The following is a 23,137-nucleotide window of genomic DNA, read 5'->3' as shown; positions in this document are numbered from 1 at the left end:
ACACGCCCTCTTCAAAATAACGACCAATCAGCTCCTCGAATCGCGTTGCTATAGAGACTCTTATCGACACTTTTTTTTTCCCAGCAAGCTGCGCGACGCGCCGGGCCTCAGCCCCTTTGTGCCATCCGGGTCTCTCGCGCGAGCGATTTAGTCTGTGGCGAAGCGTCTGGGCGGCCGGTACTGTTGAGAGCGGCAAGTGGAGGCGCCGCCCTAGCGGCCAAGACTCTGGACTATGGCGGTAGGTGCCAATTCTTGAGTTTAAAGCCAGGGATATTTTCTTGATACCCTCCAAAGACTGGGTGAACTGCTCCCAGAGCTGTTGTCCGCGCGTGTGTGTGGACAAAATGGCGTCGCGGCCTTCTTTTGCGCCCGCCATCATGGCTGCCTACTGTAAGGAGGGGGAAATGAGGCGGTGTTGGTGGGGGTGGGGAGCCGCAGGGAGTGCCTTTTTTTTTTTTTCTTCCAGAACTTTCTTCCTCTCTTTTCCTAGTTCTCTATTCTGTTCGACCCACAGAGTGGCCTCCAGTTTAGCTTACTCTTGTTGGTCGTTTTTATACTGAGTTTCATTAGGGCTTGGGAATTTGTTCCTGTTGGAGAAGGACTGAGGAAAAGAGAAAAGGGCTGGGGAGGGTCTTTGAAAAGTATTGGGTCAGAAAGGCGTTGTCTGCAAGGGGTAAAATGGGAGAAGAGAATCGACTTGTAACGTTTTGTTTTTTCCCTTATTTTTTTTGTCTCTGAAAACCTTAGTTTATTTCTTAGTATGGAGCTGAGGAAGGTGTTGCTCAAAGGGAGCAAAAAAATTCTACTTAATTACGAGGAGTCTTTGGAACTACGAATTCTGATTGTTCCGTTTCCGAAGCGGCTCGTGATGTAATCATTTTGAAATCTTTGAGTAGCATAATAAAGCCTTAATATTGGCGTTTCTTTAAATTTAAGCACCCTTTCTTGACCCATTTAATTTTAAATAAGAGCTACAGTTTTTAAAACATGCTTTGGGTGTAAGATGCCCAATTCTGGTGGGTCGCGCGCGTTATTGTGATTACTTCATTTTTCTTCCCGTGTTAAAAGGAAAACGCAAGCATTTTGTGTTCCTTTCCACTGACTAGGAAGTTCTATTTATTCGTTTTCAAAACTAAGGACTGTAAACGTACCGAAAAATTTGTAGTTTGCCCCCCTAAAAATTGGGGTTATCTGGAATCGAGATGGTTTCTGCACTCCCCTCCCCCAGTACCTAATTGAATTAACCGATTTTTGTTCCTGTTTCAAACAGCTGGGCTGTTTGGTCTTTGTGCAACTAATCGAAGTAGTGTTTTCCATTGTTTAAGTGGTGTTTTAGGCCTCTTAATGTATTTTAAAAATGGTGGTGTTTTACTTGGGCTCAAATGTTTTAAGAAAAAGTCAGTTCAAACAAACATTTGGTCCTGCAGTGCCTCCTTCAATGAAAAGACAGTCCCCTGGAGAAGTGGCCTAGTATTAAATCCAAGGTACCTACTTTGCACTGGAAAAAAGATTTGTGTGCTGTCGTGAGCATTATTACAGATTTAAACAAAATATAAATGTTAAGGTAATGGTAGTAGCCTTCTAAAACAAGTGCTAAAATAGAGGACAGTTTTGCAGTTAGATTTAAGATTTACTATGTACATCCCTAATAATTCGAAGTAAAGCTTAGAAATTTTCAGAGAAATTTTTTTTTAAGATTTTATTTATTTATTCATGAGAGAGAGAGAGGCAGAGACACGGGCCCTGGGAGAAGCAGGCTCTATGCAGGGAGCCTGATGTGGGACTCGATCTCGGGACTCCAGGATCATTCTCCAGCCAAGGGAGGCACTCGACTGCTGAGCCACCCAGGCGTCCCATCAGATAAATTTTCTTCAATTGATTTTATTTTTTGGATATTTTTAATTAGGGTACTATAAAATAGCATCCTGGAAATAAAAGTTTTGTGTAGGCAAAGTGGCCACCTATCATTCGGAATCTATACGGTAGGGTGATTTTTGTTTTTTCTATTGTATATTTTACAAGTGAAAATAGGTGGTTGATGTAAGTTATTGGCTTTGTATTACAGGGTGCCTTTGACTTCCCTATTGCCAGGCTTCTGCAATGTTAAGTATGTAAATTGTTGACTGAAAATCTGTACTGTGTGAGCTGGAGCTGACTTCCATATGAAGGTTTTTTGTTTTTTTTTTCTTCAGTTCTAGTCATGATCTCTGTAAAAGTGAATGAGCTGTGCCAGTGGCTCAAGAATGCTGGTTTTCGGCAGAAAAGGCTCATGCACTGAAAGAAGTGATAGCAGTGCCTAAGTTATCACAGTTGCTTTATTTTACCAAATGTAAGCTCTACCAGCACTTCACAACATCACAGACATGCCTGAAATAGTTCGTAAGGATAATGATGAAATCAGAATTAAAAGAAAATGACTAGTGTTGTGAAAATCAGAATTATCCTTGATTGTGTGATAGAGCACTATTTTATTAGTAGTAGACAGCAAAGAGCTAAAGTACCATCTTAAGGGAAAGCAGGTCATGTTGCTGGATCTCCTCTGTAAGATCAGAAAATTGAACTCTATTATAAGTGATGAAAGCTTTCATCACGAAAATTTTATAATTCCAGAAATCACCCATACATAGAAAACTGGAGAAGGCACTAATGCTTGATTGGTAGCCTCTCCAGTAATGAGTTGCTGCCTCTGTGCTTGGTTGAGGGTTTTTGTTTTGTTTTGTTTTGTTTTACCGTTGTTAGAGGCTTACCACGTTTATGTCTGTCATCCCAGCTAAGCTTGTAAATCTCTTTTTTGTCATTTTATTCCGAGTCTAGCATTGAGTTTGGCACATTTGTGATTCTTAGTTGTTGAGATAATGCAATCTCTTCACACTTGGTTAAATTACTCCCCTTTTAGTTTCCTTTCATTTTTTTTTTCCTGGACTAATTTTCCTGAGGGAAAGGAGTTCGTTGCCTTGTGATTATTTCTCCTGCTGAAAATGTACAGTGATCCCTATTTATCCAATCCAGATTCTCCTGTAAAGAGTATGGTAGTAAATATTTTAGACATTGTGGATCACATAGAGTCTCTGTCCCATTCCTTGCTTGCTTAATCCTTTCAAAAATGTAAAAATCCTTCTTAGTTCAAAAGCCAACTAGTCCACCTTCCACATACTGAAACTGTTTCCTCTACTTTTTGTCAAAATCCAACTCGGGAATCAGGTTTTAGCTTCTCACAGCTTTTTTTCTAGGACTCATTTAAATCAGTGGGCTTTTTGTGACACTCTTATTTGGACGACACATTTCAACAGAAGAGCCTCAGAAATCCTCTTTTTTTTAATTGAAAACAAGTTAACAGGAATTCATTTCTTCATTTGTTGATTGATTGCTGTGCTGAGTACTTGGTTATGAGCAAGTAAACTGGAAAACAGGGAACTGATATTTAGATGGAGGAACCTCTTTTTAATTAAAGGACTCTTTGGAAAGAATGTGTACTTTTTTAACTTTACAAAATTTGCATTGTGAAAATTTATAAAATGCTTTAAAGCAGAAACAACTTAATGTTTCCATAGCCCAGAGCATATGTGAGGAGAGGCAGACCATATTTTGCAGCAGCACTGTGCCAAGGGGCTGTTTTCATTAAAGAGGGTTAATGAAATTAAGATTGGGTTCTCAGATAGGTAAGTTAATTTTGTTTACTCTTTTATAATCTAGAAGCATTCTCTGCTATTCTTAGATTTTTACATACTTAAGTCTATAAATTTTACCAGTTCGTTTTTAAATGCTTTTGCTAATGAAAAATAAAAGTATTCATTAAAGCCAGGTAAATGACTTTACAAATCTAAAATGGACTATATTTTCTCTGCTTGAATAGTTAATTGGAAATATTTGGAGCCCTGATTGTTCCCCTTCCCCTATTGTTTTGAAAGTTATGAAAATAATGATTTTTGAAAGTTAGGGACATTAGTCTCTTGTTATTGGGTTAGTCATTTCAATCTATTCGGGCTTATTAGGTACAAATAATATTTATTTAGAAATTGGCCTTTAATTTTGTAGAACTCAGAGATGATTTTCTATTCTCTTCCTCCTCTTTTAAGAAGTTGAAAACATTTTAAATATGATTAAGAACTTAATAATCATTTCTCTTTATTTAAACTTTTAGGCTAGTGATACAGAGCGAGATGGACTAGCCCCAGAAAAGACATCCCCAGATAGAGATAAGAAAAAAGAGCAGTCAGATGTATCTATTTCTCCTAGAGCCTCAAAACATCATTATTCAAGATCACGATCAAGGTCAAGAGAAAGAAAACGAAAGTCAGGTATGAATTGTTGCAAACTAATTACCACTATCAGCATTTGTTAAAATCCATGTCGTTGTGTGTATAAGACGCATACTTAGTTTTTTATATAATTAATACATATTCTTTCTAGTTGAGAAATGAATAATTAAAGTACATTGATAATTTTCCGGAGAACTTTTCAGTTCTGAGAAACATAAATGTCTTCATGCGGAAATTTTATAACTTGTCCAAAGGCAAAATTGTGTTGTATCCTGGGATTTTGGGGAGGGGGTAGGTTTTTTTACCCTGAGACGTTTAAATTTCATACTTTCAACATAGGCAAAATATTTTGAAAGATGTGTCTGGGCAGTGATATATTATTCAGAATTGTTTTAACATTTTGATGTAAGTTACAAGAACATTTTTAACTTTGTTTTTCATTTAATGTTAGAATGTTTCTGAAACGAGGTTTGGGCATTTTGAGATGTTTCTTATTTGTTTACTTGAAAAAGAATTAGACTGATGTGTTGTAGAAAGTAAGATGTTTTGCTGTATTTTTTTAAAATTAGTGTGGCTATTTAATGAAGAGGTTAATTGAGCATCTAAACTATAGCACCCTTGGGGATTCCTGGGTGGCTCAGTGGTTTAGCGCCTGCCTTCGGCCCAGAGGGTGATCTTGGAGTCCCTGGATTGCATCGGGCTTCCTGCAGGGAGCCTGCTTCCTCCCTCTGCCTGTGTCTCTGCTCCTACTTCCCTCCACCCCCCTCTGTCTCTTCTGTCTCTCATGAATAAGTAAATGGAATCTTTAAATAAATAAATAAGCTGTAGCGCCCTGGGACCCCTGGATGTCTCAGAGCGGTTGAGCTCTGCCTTTGGCTCAGGGTGTGATCCCTAGGGGAGCCTGCTTCTCCCTCTCCTTTGGCCTATGTCTCTGCGTGTCTCTCATGAATAAGTAAATGAAATCTTTTAAAAATAAACTATAGCACCCTTTGACTAATGCCAAATGTAGTTCAAGCTGTTTATTCTCTTGCATTCTTGTTTTCTTTGTTCATGTTTACCTCTAACATGTCCCTTTATAAATTTTCTGTGCAGTGGAAAACAAGATGGGCTAGTCAGTATGTTTTGTGAATTAAGAATCTATGACAAACTGAAAGAGAGTATCTGTTTTTGACTTGCCTTAAAAGGTTTGGGGTGGCAGGTTGCATACTCTGTTATATTCTGGTTTATTCAGATTGCTTGATTTGTTTCTCATACACACACACACACACACACACACACACACACACATACACACACACAGTGGTATTTGGTAGAATAAACTCACCCTGCCATAAAAAATAGTCTTTGGAAAATAGTAAGTAGAATTTTAATTTAGTAAAATGGGTTGGAAATTGTCCTTTATTTGAGTATTGGAATTTGTGTTTGAGATGTTTCTGTATCTTGTTTATGGTGAATTTTTATGTGTATTTACAGATAATGAAGGAAGAAAACACAGGAGCCGGAGCAGAAGCAAAGAGGTAATTAACACTTTGTAGTGAATAGGCACTTTAAAATACTTGTAAAGTATCTGGTAGAAATGTTTGTGTGATATATGATATTATCAAGGTAAGTACGAAAACTTGAAATTTAAAAGGTTAATTGGGTTATAAAATAAGCATGATATGGATTCATCATTATTCAAGAAGATAGTTGTTTATATGAAAAGTTCATTCAAAAACTATTAATTTTATTATGTTGTGAAAATATTCACAATAAAAATTTCATATGAAGATTATAATTGGTTTTTTTAGGCCTGTCACACAGAGCTTCCATTAATCTGAGGTCCCGAGTCTCCTTATACCTGACGACTGCTCAGGATTTTCATATAGCAATCATCTTTAAGTAGCAATAACCTAGGTACCTGTGGGCTTTTTCTTTATGGAAGAGAATGAGAGTCCTCTTTTCATTAGCAGCCATTTCCGTTTCCTTAAGAATAGTGTTGAATTTTGAAATAAAGGTGTCTGTGAGGGACAGCTGGAAAGGTGGCGGTGACAGCAAAACTTGAGGAAAAACAAAGGCAGCACCTGTATTGCAAAGGAGTTAACTTGCTTGCCCACCTGAGAAGACCAGGAATGAGCCAACAAGGAAGAACAGAAGTAGGAACCAAAAAGGGAGGAGAAGAGTCTTATGGGGGCTGGGCAAGGGACTCCTAAAAAAAAAATGTGGGCAGGGACTTCACCTCTTCCCCTAATGGAAGCTCTGTTAAATTTTTAATTTAGGAGAGTTTTTGTGAAAATGACTATTTTGTTTAGCTCACATGATAACATTTCTATAATAAATCATACTCAGCGTGCTAATGCGCGAAGAGACTGAACTGAAGACGCTGCAGACTCAGATAGCAAAATAATAAGCCTACTTCATGATAAGGTAACTATTAGTCATTCAAACTCCTATTTCCCTTAAGTATATCTTAAATCAGTTAAGGGTTTTAATGTTTTTTTTTTTAATTAATAGTAATGTTATGTTTGGAAAACTGGTTTGAAATAACTAAAACCTTTAGAAGTTGAACCACTTAAAGCTTTTCCAGTTTGCCACTATATGGCAAAAACAAGGAAATACTTTTGTAAGTTCTTATTATAGAGAACTGGCAATGAAACTAAAATTTAGCTGTCTCCAGGTCTCTTTTCTGCAAAATCCTAAATAACGTTCTATGATTCCTTTCAGATATATCATGCATGTTCCAAAATGTTTGGCCAAGTTTTTTGTTTTTTAAGGAAAGTTAATCTTGAGTGGAAAGAAAAATGTTTTGGCCTGTTTTGGGAAACATGAGTTAAGTGTCCTGTTGTAGTAGAAAAGCAGTGGCCTGGGCATAGGAAGAACCATGGGGTCTGGGTTCAGCTGCTACCATGTAGCTTTGTGACTTTAAATCTTAGTTGTACTTAAGGGGAGTTAAGAGGATCTGAGTTTCCTTCCAGCTTTAAAATTGTGATTTCGAGATGTCAAGGATTTTAAGCTTTAGCTAAAAGTTGGATTTGCCAACTTAATATGAAGAGATCTAGTTTATCACTTCCTAATTTGGTACGTGAGTGTAGGATGGAGACTTGATCATGCAATTAATTTTAGCTCAGTCTCTGAATGCATATGTTGTGAAAGCAAAAGCCTTGGTTTTTAATCTTTCAGAGTATGGAAGAAATATATATTACATAATGGTTTAGGGATTAATTATGTTATGCCTAATTTGGTTTCATAAAAATTAAAACAGATACGGTTGCCATTTTCTGCCCTAGGTACATGAAATGTAATAGAACTTCAAGCTCGTTGGGATATTGCAAGATGAAAAGTGATTTCATCACAGTTTAGACTTTGGGAGAAAAATCAAGAGCCGTCTTTTAGAGAGGATGTGGCAGTATAGCTATAAAAAGGACACTTCAACTCTGCGTAAAGTAATTTAATTTAAAGTTGCAGAAAATACTAATAATTAGTAAGACTAATCTTATTTAGCTACCTAATTGAAATGCGTTTTCCGGTGCATTTCTTTGTGTCCTGATCATCTTCATTATTGCTAAGTTTTTAAATCAAAAATAATACGTACTCTGGTTTTAGAAGTTGATGTATATATGTATATATGATGTTTCTCTAAAAGGTTTGTTGAAAGATTTTGAAAGTTTTGATATATATGTACTTCCCTTATTCCTTTAGATAAAAGAAACATCAGGGATTCCTCTTTTTCTGATAATGGGTTTTTCAGTATTTTAACATTGAAAATCATTGTCAACATTGAAAAATCATTGTTTTAATAATGTTATTTTGGGGAGGAAACTGCATTTTTGAGATTTATAAAGACAAGATTAGTAATATTCATCAGCAACATTTGGGTGATGTGAAACTAGATCATTTTTTTTTTTATTTGCCACACACTCCTAAGGTTACTAATGTTGCATCACAACATTTTTGTCTACTGATAACCCATACTAACTCTCTTTGTTGCACTATTTTCCTGAAAGAACCAACTTCTTCTTAAAACAGGCAAGAAGACATGAATCCAAAGATAAATCTTCTAAGAAACACAAGTCTGAGGAACATAATGATAAAGAACATTCTTCTGATAAAGGAAGAGAGCGACTAAATTCATCTGAAAACGGCGAGGACAGACACAAACGCAAAGAAAGAAAATCATCGAGAGGCAGAAGTCATTCAAGATCTAGGTCTCGTGAAAGGTAAGTAGTTTTTGGTGTTTATAAGTTAGTGCCATTTAAAGAGCTATATTATGCAAAGCTACTTATGAACCCAAAGATACCCAAACAATCTTAATTAGATTAGAAGGTAAGAAATTTTTTTGGTAGCTTGACCACTAATGTGGTCCTTTGCCTACTAATGTCTGCTTATAGCTGAAATCTTTGGAGCATTTTCTGATAAAGGCAAAAATGGTGTTCAAGGCTAGGGGATAAAAGGATGATTATGATTGATTAACTTGTTCAATTAGCAAGTATGTTTTGTTTTATTTTTTAAGGATTTGGCTTATTTATTTGAGAGAGAGCAAAGCAGGGGGAGAGGGAGGAGAATCTCCCTGTTTAGCAGGGAGCTTGATGTGGGGCTTGATCTCAGGACCCTGCGATCATGACCTGAGCCAAACCAAGGCAAACACTTAACCAACTGAGCCACCTCCCGGAATTTTTATTTAAAGAAACCAATGTTGGGACGCCTGGGTGACTCAGTGGTTGAGTGTATGCCTTTGGCTCAGGGTATGATCCAAGATCCTGGGATCAAGTCTTGCATTGGGCTCCCCACAGGGAAGACTGCTTCTCCCTCTACCTATGTCTCTGTGTCTCATGAATAAATAAATAAAATCTTCCAAAAAAGAAAGTAAGCCAATGTTTAACATATGCTTGGAGTTTTCTGTGGAAATACATATACATGATGTATCTGATTGGGTCAAAATTTTTCAGTAGTAGATTAACTTCAATATCATCTTTAAGTTGCATAAATACTTCAGTAAGGTAGTTAATAGACTTTAAAGTGTTAAGCAGAATCTTGAGTTAGGGTTCATTGCATTTTTGACTTGTAGCTTTATCATGCCCCTCAGACATCATCAAACAAGAATAAAGGCTCATTTGTTAGAACTTCTTCCCTTAGAAGGCTCAATTATCCTTTCTACACACAATGCAGAGCAGTTTACTGCCTGGCTTGACAGCACACGCTGCAGATAATTAATTCATAATGTCTAATTGGAAAAGACACAGCACTAAGTAACTTTAAATTTGTGTGCTTAAATTTCAGGCGTCATCGTAGTAGAAGCAGAGAGCGGAAGAAGTCTCGATCCAGGAGTAGGGAGCGGAAGAAATCAAGATCCAGAAGCAGAGAGAGGAAGAAGTCACGATCCAGAAGCAGGGAAAGAAAACGTAGGATCCGATCTCGTTCCCGTTCAAGATCAAGACACAGGCATAGGAGTAGAAGCAGGAGTAGAACAAGGAGTAGAAGTCGGTAAGTATTCATCATCTTGAATAAAATCAGATAGGTCCCTCATAGGGTCTGTTTATTATCTTCTTTTTCTTTTTAAGATTTTATTTGTTTATTCACGAGAGACACGGGGGCGGGGGGTGGGCAAAGACACAGAGAGAGAAGAGGCTCCATGCAGGGAGCCTGACGTGAGACTCCCGGGTCTCCAGGATCACACCCTGGGCCAAAGGCAGTGCCAAACCGCTGAGCCACCCGGGCTGCCCAATGTTTATCTTCTTTCAATAACATTCTGACCAATAACAAATCTAAACATCTTAGATAGCATATGTAATCAATCAGATCTTCTTTAAAGTGCAGGTAGAAATAATCCTCTATTAAAATTATTTCAGAAAAAATAAAATTATTTCAGTTGGGGCACCTGAGTGGTTGAGCATGTACCTTTGGCTCAGGTTATGATTCTGGGGTCCTGGAATTGAGTCCCACATCAGACTCCCTGCAGGGAGCCTGCTTCTCCTTCTGTTCTTTAAAAAAATAAAATTATTTGAGTTGTTTTGAATGTTGAATTATTAATTGTATAATCACAGTAGCTTACATTTATTGCATATCCGCCATACACTATGTGTTATGTCAACACTCTTTTCCATGTACTAGGTCATTTCAGTCTCAAAACAACTTTTGTGAGTTAAGATATCTTGGGCTTAGAGAGCTTAAGTAACTTGGCCAGAAAGCCTCAAATCATAGTTATTAAATGGTATGAAGTTATTAAATGATCAGGATCAAGTCCCAAGTATGTCTGAATGCAAAGTCAATATACGTACTTTACCCACACATATAGCATGTATATACTATCTCAGGTACTCAAAAAGTTGAGCTTAATTCAGAACTGTCTGTCTCTCTCTCTCTCTCTCTCTCTTTTTTTTTTTTAAGATTTTATTTGTGTATTCATGAGAAACACAGAGAGGAGAGAGAGAGGGGCAGAAGGTGAAGCAGGCTCCATGCAGGAGCCTGACGTGGGACTTGATCCTGGGTCTCCAAAATCACACCCTGGGCTGAAGGCAGCACTAAACCGCCGAGCCATCCGGGCTGCCCAATTCAGACCTGTCTTGATCGAGAGGAAGCTTTAATTTGTTGAGACAGGAAGTACAATAAAGAGAACTACAGAAAATTTTTAAATAATCAGGAATATATTTAGTCTATTTACTTACATCAATTGTTAATAGTGCATATGCACAGATACTGATATTAACTAAAGCTTTTTTTGTTAGTTTATTCCTCAGGTTAGTCTAAAGACTGAAATATAGACTATGTTACTTATTATGACTTAGCTTATCACTTGTTAATCAGGTAATTGGTTTTTGCTTTTTTGTGTGTGTGTGCAAAATGGTTTTATTAAAGCATAGGGACAGGACCCATGGGCAGAAAGAGCTACTACTGTTTATCAGTTTTTTAAAGATTTTTATGGATTTATTCACGAGAGGCAGAGACCTAAGCAGAGGTAGAAGCAGGCTCCACGCAGGGAGCCCGACGTGGGACTCAAGCCCAGGTCTCCAGGATCACAGCCTGGGCCGAAGGCAGCACTAAACCGCTGAGCTACCGGGGCTGCCCTAATTAGTTTGTTAGTAGTTTAATTTGAGCTTTGCCAATTATGAAGTTTAGTCGACAGGATAAATAATAATTTCACCATTAATTATTAGTTTTTTATTTTCCATCTGGGCAATGTAAGACATCATTTATGGCATTTCTAATTTTGACCACTGCTACTCTATTTTTTTCTGGTCAGTGCCTTTTTTTTTTTTTTTTAATCTTTCCTAATTCTTTCGTTTTCCTGATTATGTGCTTGGGGCTTTTTTTTTTTTTTTTTTCTTTTTACAAATTAATTCACTGTAGAGTAAAATACTAGGAACATTTGAACTATGGATCCACTACTAGGGATTTATCCTGCATATTGACCTACATGAATATAAAAAGACTGATGTGTGTATTAAAGCTAACCTTTGTTATAGTGGGTGTAATAGCAAAATATTGGAAAACATCTTAAATGTCTAACGGGTGGTTAAGTGAACTTACAGAAAATTAGCATTTTCAAGGGACTTCCATACTTTGTAGAAGCTGGAGGACAGAGGTGGAGAGGAAAGGATTCCTAATATATTGGCTACTATTTTCATTTTTGTTCAATCTATGTAACTATAATTGATTTGGATTAAACTATTACTGCTTGGCCATATTGCAATGTGTGAAATGCCTGTTACAGAGATAGAAAGAAGAGAATTGAAAAACCAAGAAGATTTAGCAGAAGTTTAAGCCGAACTCCTAGTCCACCTCCCTTCAGAGGCAGAAACACAGCAATGGATGCACAGGAAGCTTTAGCTAGGAGGTAGGTATATTTTTATTTGATGCATTTTTCTTTTTCAACTTGAAGTAGGTAATCGTGTGGACAAAAATTCTTTTAGAGTTTAAGTCAAATAATTAAATCTATTCATGATACATTCTGTGCCAATTCTGATCTAGAACTAAGTATGTCAATTCTCATTTTAACATTTGCCTCTTTGTACAACTGGAAAGATTACAATGTCAGCAACAGTTTCTCTGTTTTTCCTCATTAATTCATTTTTATCAAATTTAAGCTCCTAAATATTTTTTGGTTTGCAATTGAAACTTTTTTAGAAATCTTAAATCTGATTCAAGAAATCTTAAATTTTGCCTCTGAAAGTTCATGTCCCTTTTGTTTTTCTTCCTCAAGAAAACAAAGTCTGAAACAATTCCCTCAATAGGTTTCTTGTTTTAAAGGTGGCAAGTAATAAACATTACAAGGTGATTTATTAGATATTGTAAATTTTAATGCTAATAAAGCAAGATCATTGTATCTTTTAATTCTGTAGCATTTCAAAAATATTCTGGTAATTGGTGGGACTACACACAGCAGGGCTGTTTGGCCAAAATGTGCAAAACCCTTGAAAGAACTGCCTCATATAGAAAGGCAAGAAGTAAAGTAAAATCCAAGCACTTGTTTGCAGGTTTTCCCATATTCTGAAAACTATACTCTTGATTTTGGGGTTTTTTTTCCTTATGAAATTGAGTTTGTATTTTTTTTTCATTACAAAAATACAGTTATCACAATGTAAGCTGATGGGCTGCTGCCCTGTGAACCCAGCCTGGCAGAAACTCCAGCTGAACAGCAGCAGCAGCAAAGGTGTGAGCTCGCCCCTTCTTCATTCCATTCACCTTAGTGAATGGTGTTAATTCCAACCTGCAATGGCCATTTTAAATATGCACCAGTAGTAGTCAATCATTTTCTTTCTGAAACTAAACTCAACAGAACTAAATAATACTTGAAGTAAATTATAATGAGTGGTCTGTTACGTGTGACCAGTATTTTTTTTAAGCCCTAAAGTCTATTATAAGTTGGTTGTGTTTTAATTTTTGGCTTTTATTAAAGTTGAAGCTGTTACTAGCCTCTAAAACTTAAGAAAAATAATCTACTTAGTTATTTTCAGATGATAAGTTTACATGAAATAACTCATTTAAAAATACTAGGTTGCTCCTTGGCTACAGTTGAAATTTGAAGGGAGATCTTTTATTAATAAACTACAGTATGTAGACTGATTTTTGTTGTTCCTTTTTTGTTTTTTAATACGGACAATTTTTATTTTTATTTTTTATTTTATTTTTTTATTTATTTTTTAGGACAGAATTTTTAAACTGCTTTGAAAATAGTTTTGATATTTGTGTGCCAAAATTTTAATGTTACCCCTAATCAGAACCTTTTATTCTCAAGGACAAAATCGAGTCATAGTACTGTGTCTTACTTGTACGTGTGCTTAGTAAAAGGGAATAAAATATTATTCATTTTATGTAAATTTCATTGTCAAAGCCAATGCCATTTCACTACCCATAGTGCCCTAAAATAAAAAACCTTTTCCTTAATCTTTGCCCCTTTATACACTTTAAAGGAGGAAGGGAGTTGCTTTTAACTTAAGATTGGAGAGTTAAAGAGTCTTGAAGAAAAGGGATTTGTCTTTCAGGAACTCACGAAGATATCACTTAAAGTTTGTTGTATAAGAAGTAGATACTGTCTTGACAGCACATTTAGTATATGTATTAGTAAATTTAGTGTGAACAATTTTTATTTTGTCTGAGGATGAATTTGTGTTTCGTGTTTCCTGTTCTTTTGCTAATGATGAATTTAAGCTGCTGAAAGTTCATTCTCTAATACTGAGGGTTTTTTTCCCCCATTTTATTAGATTGTAAAGAATGGCTGATAGGGTTTCTGCCTCTTTTATTTTTGGCTTTTTAAATTTTTGTTAACTTAAAAGTCTTTTTAGATACAAAAGTCATAATTGGCATATTTTGATTGACCTTATCCTGTATCAGCCTCCCCTAAGAAGCATGTAGGTAATTCTATAAACATTGTTTAATATTTTTAACATACTCTACTAAGATTTTCTCAGCTCTCAATATGTCATTGCAAGATGTAATTTTATCCTTACTCCCTTTAACCACTGATAAAGGTTGAGTAATTTTTACTTTTTAAAACAATTCCCTGTGAGTACTGTGTTTTAAAACTTTCCAGGTTTTTTGTTGTTGTTTCGTTGATTGATTGGTTTTTTGGCTATTCCACTTTAAAATGTTGAAAACCAGTATTGAGAGACACCTGACTGGCTCAGTCTGTTAAGGATCTGCCTTCAGCTCAGGTCACAATCCCATAGTCCTGGAATCCAGCCCCCTGCATTGGGCTCCTTGTTCAGAGAGAAGCCTGCTTCTCCCTCTCCTCCTCCATCTACTCACCTTGCTGTTGCTCTCTATCTCAAATAAATAAAATCTTTTTTAAAAATTAAAAAGGAAAACATTTTCTTAAACCAGTATTGAAATATTCTCTAACAGTAACTATATTAAGAGTAAAAGCTTTCCCCACACACACACACACACACACACATACAGATACCAAATTGTGTTAAACTTAATTTAAAAATCTATGTAAAATGTGTGTCATGTCTATACATATGGAGAAATACAAAGATAAATACTGGTTTATATTGAGTGTTATTTTAAATGCATTGAAATTGCTTTTGATAGGTTGGAAAGAGCAAAGAAATTACAAGAACAGCGAGAAAAAGAAATGGTTGAAAAACAAAAACAACAAGAAATAGCTGCAGGTAATTTTCTTTATTATGGAAGTATGGCATTTTTTGTAGAAAATCTAAATCTAAAAAGTTGAGAAAAATAATATGAAGCAAATCACCCATGATCCTTGCTCTACCCATCAGTGCACTGTAAACCTCTTTATTATTGTTATTATTGAAATGTGAACATTTTATTTTCAATGTTAACTTTTCATGCCTCATAAGTACTTCATGCATGTGTGGGTTTTTTTGTTTTGTTTGTTTTTTCTTTAGGATTTTATTTATGTGTTAAAAAGAGAGGCAGAGACATAGGCAGAGGGAGAAGCAGGCTCCATGCAGGGAGCTCATTGTTTGGCTCGATCCTTGAACTCCCAGATCATGGCCTGAGGCAAGGCAGGCACTCAACCGCAGAGCCATCCAGGGGTCCCTGCATGTGTATTTACTTGGTTGATGCACATGATTTTGGCATGTAAATAGTCACCGTTCTTGTTCATACAACACTTTAACCATGACTGCACATGTCTTTTAGTCATGATTTTTGGGAAAAATGCAGTTTATTAAAGATGATGATTGAACTGAGGTAAGAAATTAGGTTATTAGGGCAGCCCCGGTGGTGCAGTGGTTTGGCGCCGCCTGCAGCCTGGGGAGTGATCCTGGAGATTTGGGATCGAGTCCCACGTCGGGCTCCCTGCATGGAACCTAACCTGCTTCTCCCTCTGTGTCTCTGCCTCTTTCTCTCTCTCTGTGTGTATTAATAAATAAATAAAATCTTAGGGATCCCTGGGTGGCGCAGCGATTTGGTACCTGCCTTTGGCCCAGGGCGCGATCCTGGAGACCCAGGATCGAATCCCACGTTGGGCTCCCGGTGCATGGAGCCTGCTTCTCCCTCTGCCTATGTCTCTGCCTCTCTCTCCCTCTGTGTGACTATCATAAATAAATAAAAATTTTAAAAAAAAAGATTTATAAAAAAAAATAAAATCTTAAAAAAAAATAAATTAGGTTATTAGACATAACACAAACATTGCCTCTGAATGACTAAAGGTGATCAAAGAGAGTTTGTTGAATTGCATGAAATTAATTTGGAAGGTGTTTTTTTGTTGGCTTGTTGACATTCCTAGTAAATTGGTATTTCTTGAAATAATCTAAAATTGGGGCACATGGGTGGCTCAGTGAGTTAAGTGCCTGCCTTCGGCTCAATTTATGCCATCAGGCTCCTGCTCAGTGGAGAGTGGAAAGGCTTTTCCCTTTCCCTCCGCCCCTGTCCTCCAACCATTCTTGCTCATGCTGTCTCTACTCAAATAAAATCTTTGGAAAAAAATAATAATAATTGGGATGCCTGACCCCGCTCAGCATCTGCCTTTGGCTCAGCATGATCCTGGAGTCCTAGGATCAAGTCCCACATCAGGCTCCCTGCATGGAGCCTGCTCTCTCTCTGCCTTTTTTTATGTTTAAGCCTCTCTCTGTCTATCTCATGACTAAAAATCTTCTTAAAATTTTTTTTAAAAATCTAAAACTGTACAAATTGGAGTACCTGTCTGGCTCAGTTGGTAGAGCATGCGACTCTTGATCTCAAGGTTGTGAGTTGGAGCCCATGTTGGGTGTAGAGATTAGTTTAAAATAAATTTTTTTTAAATGTTAAGAAATTGTACAAATTACCTTTATTCATTAATTTTAGGGGTGGAGGGGCAGAGGGAGATAAAGAGAGAGAGACTTAGGCCTGGGCCCAGTGTGGAACCCAATGCAGGGCTCTGTCTCACAACCTTGATCTTGATTTGAGCCAAAATCAAGAATCATATGCTTAACTGACTGAGTCACCGAGGAACCCTTTTTTTTTTTTTTTTTCCCTTTAAGATTACTTATTTTAGAGAGAAAGCATGTGCCTGGGGGAGGGGCAGAGGGAGAGAATCCCAAGCAGACTCCCTGTTAAGTGCAGAGCCCAATGAAAGACTTTCAAATGAATGTCTAGTAACCATTTTGTAAGCTTTTAAAGAACCATACAAATAGTTTTTATTGTAAGTTTAGATACAAGTACCATAGTTCCATTTTCATTGAAATCACAATCTTTTTACTATTTGTAGAATTCTTATATTTGTAGACATATAAAGTATTAGTATATATAAGGGATCATATCTAGAGATGTCTATTACAAATATATACAATACATTTTGTTAAAATGATAATTGCTTTATAAACCTGCATTTATTTTGAAGATGTTAGTGCTTTTTTATAGATTAGTTCTTAAATATAAATGCACTAATGTAAATCAGGATGTTGCTTTGGTTAGTTTTAAAATCTGTGCTTAAAAAAAGTAAAATCTGTGCTGAACTCTTCTTTAGCAGCTGCAGCCACCGGAGGTTCTGTTCTCAATGTTGCTGCTTTGTTGGCATCGGGAACACAAGTAACTCCTCAGATAGCTATGGCAGCTCAAATGGCTGCCCTGCAGGCTAAAGCTTTGGCAGAGACCGGAATAGCTGTACCTAGCTATTATAACCCAGCAGCTGTGAATCCAATGAAGTTTGCTGAACAAGAGAAAAAAAGGAAAATGCTTTGGCAAGGCAAAAAAGAAGGGGTAAGTTTTTTAATTCCCCTCTTTTGTCATTTATTCCTAATTAGCAGTTGTTTAGGAAAACAAATTTGGATTGGAAAAGATTGGTTTGGGTTTATTTTTCTTCTGAAAACCTGATCGTAATATTTTTTAATTTACCACACAAATTAATGTTGGAGAAAACCAGTATTAATGCAAAGAAAAACAGTATTCCCATATGTTTATAAGGGGGAAAGATGCTTCTTGACTTAGACTTTTTCATAAAGGATATATTATTAAGCACTTAATTCTATTTTGCTTCCTTATTTTGTGATAGAAAAAATAATTATAAGCACTGATAAAGTGCTATAAATGTTATTGTTTCTTTTAGACCTTATTACAGAGATTTAATATCCTAATAAAAGATAGCTAAATTTTATGAATTGTAAAAGTCACTGTTTCTTTACAGGATAAATCCCAATCTGCTGAAATATGGGAAAAATTGAATTTTGGAAACAAGGACCAAAATGTCAAATTCAGGAAATTAATGGGTATTAAGGTAAGTTACACACTTTGAATTAGAATTCATATTAGCATTTTCAGGTTAACATTGGTCCTCATCCTAAAAGTTATTTCAGTAATGTGTGAACCCTGGGTATTTTGTGGTGTTCTTTTGATTTTTCTTCAGATTAATTTGACAGAATTCTGTTATCAGTAGTTGACAAGACAAATTACTCAATTTAACATGTTTGTTGGTTATAACTTTATACCTTAGGTGAACCTTTTTCCGATCATAAGCTTTTCTAAGTAAATAAAAATGAACTTGTAAATGGAAATTAATTTTTTTTAATATGCTCATTTAAAGCTAACTGTTCTTGGAGTAAGACCACAATATTTAAAATTTCCAGCAAGCTTTTTAAAAGATGTAGGTTTTTGGTTTTGGGTTTTATTTTTCTTGGTGTTTTTTGTTTGGCTTTGTTGGTACAGTTCTAGTACTAGATTTCATATAAAAACCTGGAGGGGAAAAAATTAATTAAAAAAAAATAAATAAAAACCTGGAGGGACATCTGGGTGGCTCAGCAGTTGAGCGTCTGCCTTTGGCTCAGGGCATGATCCTGGAGTTCCGGGATCGAGTCCCACAAGGGGCTCCCTTACATGGATCCCTGCTTCTCCCTCTGCCTGTGTCTCTGCCTCTCTCTCTGTCTCTCATGAATAAATAAATAAAATCTTTAAAAAAAAAAAAAAAGCCTAACATTAAAAAAAAAAAAACAACCTGGAAAAGTTCACAGACACTCAGGTATTATTACTTAAGGGAGTTGGTTTTTCACTGAAGGAATATTGGCTTAAACTAAGCTGCACTGAGCTGGCTGTTTTGGTTTTTGTTTGGTTTGGGGGTTTTTTGTTAAGATTGTTTTTCTTTTGAGAGAAAGAGCACAAGCAGAGGGGGAAGGGTAGAGAGGGAGAAACAGACTGCCTGCTGAGCAGAGGGCCCAATATGGGGCTCAGTCTCAGGACCCTGGGATCAGGACCTGAGCCACAGGCAGACACTTGACCAACTGAGCCACCCACGTGTTCTAAGCTTCCCCTCCTCTTTTCTTCCCTCAGCTCCCTACATCATGCTTTGGTTTGGTCTCTGCTCAAGTGTCAACTTTTTTGAGTCCTTTCTCCCTTGTTTTTTAAATTATTTATTCATTCATTCATGAGAGACACAGAGAAAGAGAGAGGCAGAGACACAGGCAGAGGGAGAAACAGTCCCCATGCAGGGAGCCTGATGCGGGACTCCATCCCAGGACTCGAGGATCATGCCCTGGGCCAAAGGCAGGTGCTAAACCGCTGAGCCACCCAGGGATTCCCTCCCTTGCTTTTTGAAAATAGCATTTTTTTGCTTTTCTTCTAGACTTTACTTATTTAAAGGTATGTTCTACATACTCATACCCATTAATATGAAGTTGATTCGTGTTATTATCCTGGCTTAATCCCAATACCTAGAAAGGGCATTGCCTTGCACTCTATAGGTGCTGAATGAATGGAAGCTAAATAATTGAGGTCAAATACATATTCTAAAAATGTAATTTATCAGTCTATCAATTGAAAAGAGCACCTTATTCCCACTTCCATTTATTATTTTAATAATATATTTTTTATTTGATATTTAGAGTGAAGACGAAGCTGGATGTAGCTCAGTTGATGAAGAAAGTTACAAGACTTTGAAGCAACAGGAAGAAGTATTTAGAAACCTAGATGCTCAGTATGAAATGGCAAGATCACAAACCCACACACAGAGAGGAATGGGATTGGGTTTCACATCATCAATGCGAGGAATGGATGCAGTTTGAAAGAGATCAGACTTAATATTTGAGACTTTATGGACTTCTGGTTCTGATGTCAGGTCCTTGTTCACCAAACAGCTAGCATTCTAGCTTGCATGGGTGTTGCATTGACTTTAATTTATTGAAAAATACGATTTTTTGTAAATATCAGATCAGTGATACTGGTGTTAGTGTTGTAATCAGGTTAAACACACTTCCATTAAACTTGACAGGACTATAGAAGGACAATATTTTTTAGTTCATGAATTCTACTTTTCAAATATATAAAAGCTGCAGGTGGGATAAAATCTCATACATGGATATTTCGTGTCCGCTGTCTTGTGTACTTTTGTACTTAACCTTGTACAGTTATTTTCATCTCTTGAAACATGAAAGAAATGTTATGTAGATGTTCTTTAGAAGATCTGGCCATTTGGTACATAATCCAGCACAAATATGCTGGGTGGTGATGACAATAAAAATGGTTTTCTCAACACTGGTGTTAATTTAAGTTACCTGGAATTCTTATTTTGATTTTGTTTGATGGTTTTTGTAGCATTTTGCAATTGCTATTAGAGAACACTAGGAAGAAATTTTTTTTTGTTTTAAGAACAATTAACTATGCTCTAGGCAATACCATGGTGAGCAAAAATGTAAAAGGGAAGTTGGGAGGAGTAAACAAACTACTACAGTAATACTGTTTTCCTACTACTGTAAGGAACAGAATTGGTGTACAGTTATTTGTTCAATATTCCATATGTTATTCAGGAAATAGATTAATACATTAAAGGGATGTAAGCACTTTTATTTTAATAAAGTGCCTTATAACAAGTTCTTGGTATGCCCTTTGCTCATTATCCCTTTGAAGTCTTCAGTAGCACAAAGTACTAAAATATTAGAAAATAGTTTGTCACTAAATTAAATAGGGCATAAATCTGGTAGAGGGAGGGAACTATAAAACTTGTAATTCATTTGCATTTATTGCTACAAAATCATGATTCACCTTATCCTAGAAAAGTCCTACAACTCTGCAATGTATTAGCACAATACAAGGGAAGTGTACTTAATGGTAAAACTTCTACCTTTATTTTACTTATTTTGAGAGAAAGAGTAGACGTGAGTAGAGTGAGAATCCTTCAAGCAGACTCTGCTGAGTACAGACCCTGACTCAGGGCTGATCCCCAGGACCCATGAGATCATGATCTTAGCCAAAACCAAGAGTCCTACCACCCATTGAGCCACCCAGGCACCCCTTGTACCTTTATTTTTAAAATGAGTTCATAAGTGACCAACTTGCTTGTTGGGCATGTTTTTGTGATAAATAAGGTATAAATATTTTGGTAAATGTTTAAATCTCATTTTCCTAGAGCACAATACTTTTATGAAGAAATGGCTCTTCGGGGTGCCTGGGTGGCTCAGGTGTTTGCCTTTGCCTTGGGTCATGGTCCCAGAGTCCTCGGATCAAGCCCTGCATCTGGCTCCTTGCTCAGCAAGAAGTCTGCTTCTCCCTCTACCTGCTGCTCCCCCTGCTTGTGCTCTCACATGCTTTCTCTGTGTATCAAATAAAATCTTAAAAAAAGAAACGACTCTTCATACTTAAGTGACAAGGTCAAGTTTCTGGAGAGGAATGAGTGGGGGGGGAGGGTTTCCTTCTGGTGTCCCCAAACCAAAATTTTCAAGTTCTCTGTACCTTCTCAAATAAGTTTAATTAGGAATTTCCATGGGCTAGGGCATATGGGTGGTTAAGTGCCTTCAGCTTAGGTCATGATCTCAGGGTCCTGGGATAGGATAGAGCCCTATATTGGCCTCCCTGCTTAGCAGGGAGTTGGCTTCTCCCCCTCCAGTTCCTGCACGTGTGTGCACTCAACTGAAAAAAAATTTTTTTTAATTTCTTTTCAGGGGACGCCTGGGTAGCTCAGCGATTGTCTTCCTTTGGCTCGGCTTGATCCAGGGTCTGGGATGGAGTCCTTTATGGGTGCTCCGCAGGGAGCCTGCTTCTCCCTCTGCCTGTATCTGCCTCTTTCTATGTGTCTCTCAAGAATAATTTTTAAAAAACAAATTTTCATTGGCTTATAAAAGGCAGTGAAGAGGCAGGTGGATGGCCCAGTGGGTTAAGCGTCTGCTTTCAGCTCAGGTCTTGATCCCAGGGTCCTGGAAGGAAGCCCTAGGTTGGGCTCCCTCTGCTTGTGCTCTATCAAAATCCTTAAAAAACAAACTAAATAAATAAATAAACAAACGTGGAAATGAAAGCACACATTAACTGCTTCCTGTGTTTTTCTATAGTATTGAGGAACTGACCATACATTATAACGGATATGATCCATCCTGCACTCCTCTAGAGCAGTAATTTAAAACACCCAAGTAGCCAAATTTAAACAAATGAAATAACTTCATTCGTACAACATGTACTTTAAAATAATTCAATCAGTAATTATTAGGTACTCAGTAATTTAAGATTTTACATATTTTTAAAACCCAGTGTGTTTTAGTACATCCCAATTTTTACTTCATAGCCAGTCCCAAGTAGCCAACCAGATTAGACCGTGTAGATCTAGAGGGAGGTATATAGATAGATTTAAGTTACATAATTTAACTTGAATAAGTAATTTTTAGAGTCCTGATTGGGGGGAATGATTTGGTGGTGGAAACCTTTGAGCTGCTTGGCTCAGTTGGGAATTGATTTATAGGGGAGATAGATTCAGTGGTTTTTATGTGTTAACCTTTTGTTTCCCCCATTTTCCTGGCTATTACTGTGCTTTCAGTTTCAAAGCCTTGTACTCCATGATGGATATGTTAGGATTATTACCTGTAAGCAACAAGAATGTAAGTTGCTGTCCAGGAGATACTTTATTTTTTATTTTATTTTTTTTAAATTTTTATTTTTATTTATGATGGGCACACAGTGAGAGAGAGAGAGAGAGAGAGGCAGAGACATAGGCAGAGGGAGAAGCAGGCTCCATGCACCGGGAGCCTGATGTGGGATTTGATCCCGGGTCTCCAGGATCGCGCCCTGGGCCAAAGGCAGGCGCTAAACCGCTGCACCACCCAGGGATCTATTTTTTAGAGTAGGCTCCACTCTGGCAGCCCAGGGGGCTCAGCGGTTTAGCGCCGCCTTCGGTTCAGGGCCTGATGCTGGAGACCTGGGATCGAGCCCTGTGTCGCGCTCCCTGCATGGAGCCTGCTTCTCCCTCTGCTTGTGTCTCTGCCTCTCTCTGTGTGTGTGTCTCTCATGAATAAATAAAATCTTTATTTTATGAAGAAATAAATAAAATATTTAAAAAAAGAAAAAAATAAATAAAGTAGGCTCCACTCAACAATCTGAGATCAAGACCTGAGCTAAGATTAAGAGACACTATAAAGGAGGGCGTGTGACCGAATGAGCACTGGGTGTGTTTTTTTTGTTTGTTGTTGTTTTTTTGTTTTTTTGTGTTTTTTTTTTTAAGATTTTATTCATGAGAGACACAGGCAGAGCACAGGCAGAGGGAGAAG

General features: G+C 37.0%; 1 protein-coding gene across 4 annotated transcripts; it reads left to right on the top strand.

Moving 5' to 3' along the window:
* Positions 1 to 94: 94 nt before the first annotated feature.
* On the top strand, positions 95 to 20,142 carry RSRC2 (arginine and serine rich coiled-coil 2). 4 transcript variants are annotated; one of them, XM_055322826.1, is made up of 10 exons: positions 95 to 238; positions 4,142 to 4,298; positions 5,733 to 5,776; positions 8,265 to 8,455; positions 9,516 to 9,719; positions 11,947 to 12,069; positions 14,769 to 14,848; positions 17,155 to 17,384; positions 17,809 to 17,898; positions 19,496 to 20,142. In XM_055322826.1, exons 1-10 carry the CDS (start codon positions 233 to 235, stop codon positions 19,673 to 19,675), a joined length of 1,305 nt encoding a protein of 434 aa, XP_055178801.1. In that variant the 5' UTR covers positions 95 to 232; the 3' UTR covers positions 19,676 to 20,142. The 4 variants fall into 4 exon arrangements, with proteins under 4 accessions (XP_055178801.1, XP_055178800.1, XP_055178803.1 ...); XM_055322825.1 differs by having other exon boundaries at positions 17,152 to 17,384; XM_055322828.1 differs by lacking the exon at positions 95 to 238 and adding an exon at positions 6,588 to 6,665 and having other exon boundaries at positions 4,225 to 4,298; positions 8,243 to 8,455.
* The last annotated feature ends 2,995 nt before the right edge of the window (positions 20,143 to 23,137 follow it).

The sequence above is a fragment of the Nyctereutes procyonoides genome, unplaced genomic scaffold (assembly GCF_905146905.1).
Source record: "Nyctereutes procyonoides isolate TBG_1078 unplaced genomic scaffold, NYPRO_anot_genome, whole genome shotgun sequence".
NCBI classification, from domain to species: domain Eukaryota; kingdom Metazoa; phylum Chordata; class Mammalia; order Carnivora; family Canidae; genus Nyctereutes; species Nyctereutes procyonoides.
The sequence above is the reverse complement of the archived record's forward strand: the minus strand, read 5'-3'. Positions and strand labels throughout refer to the sequence as shown.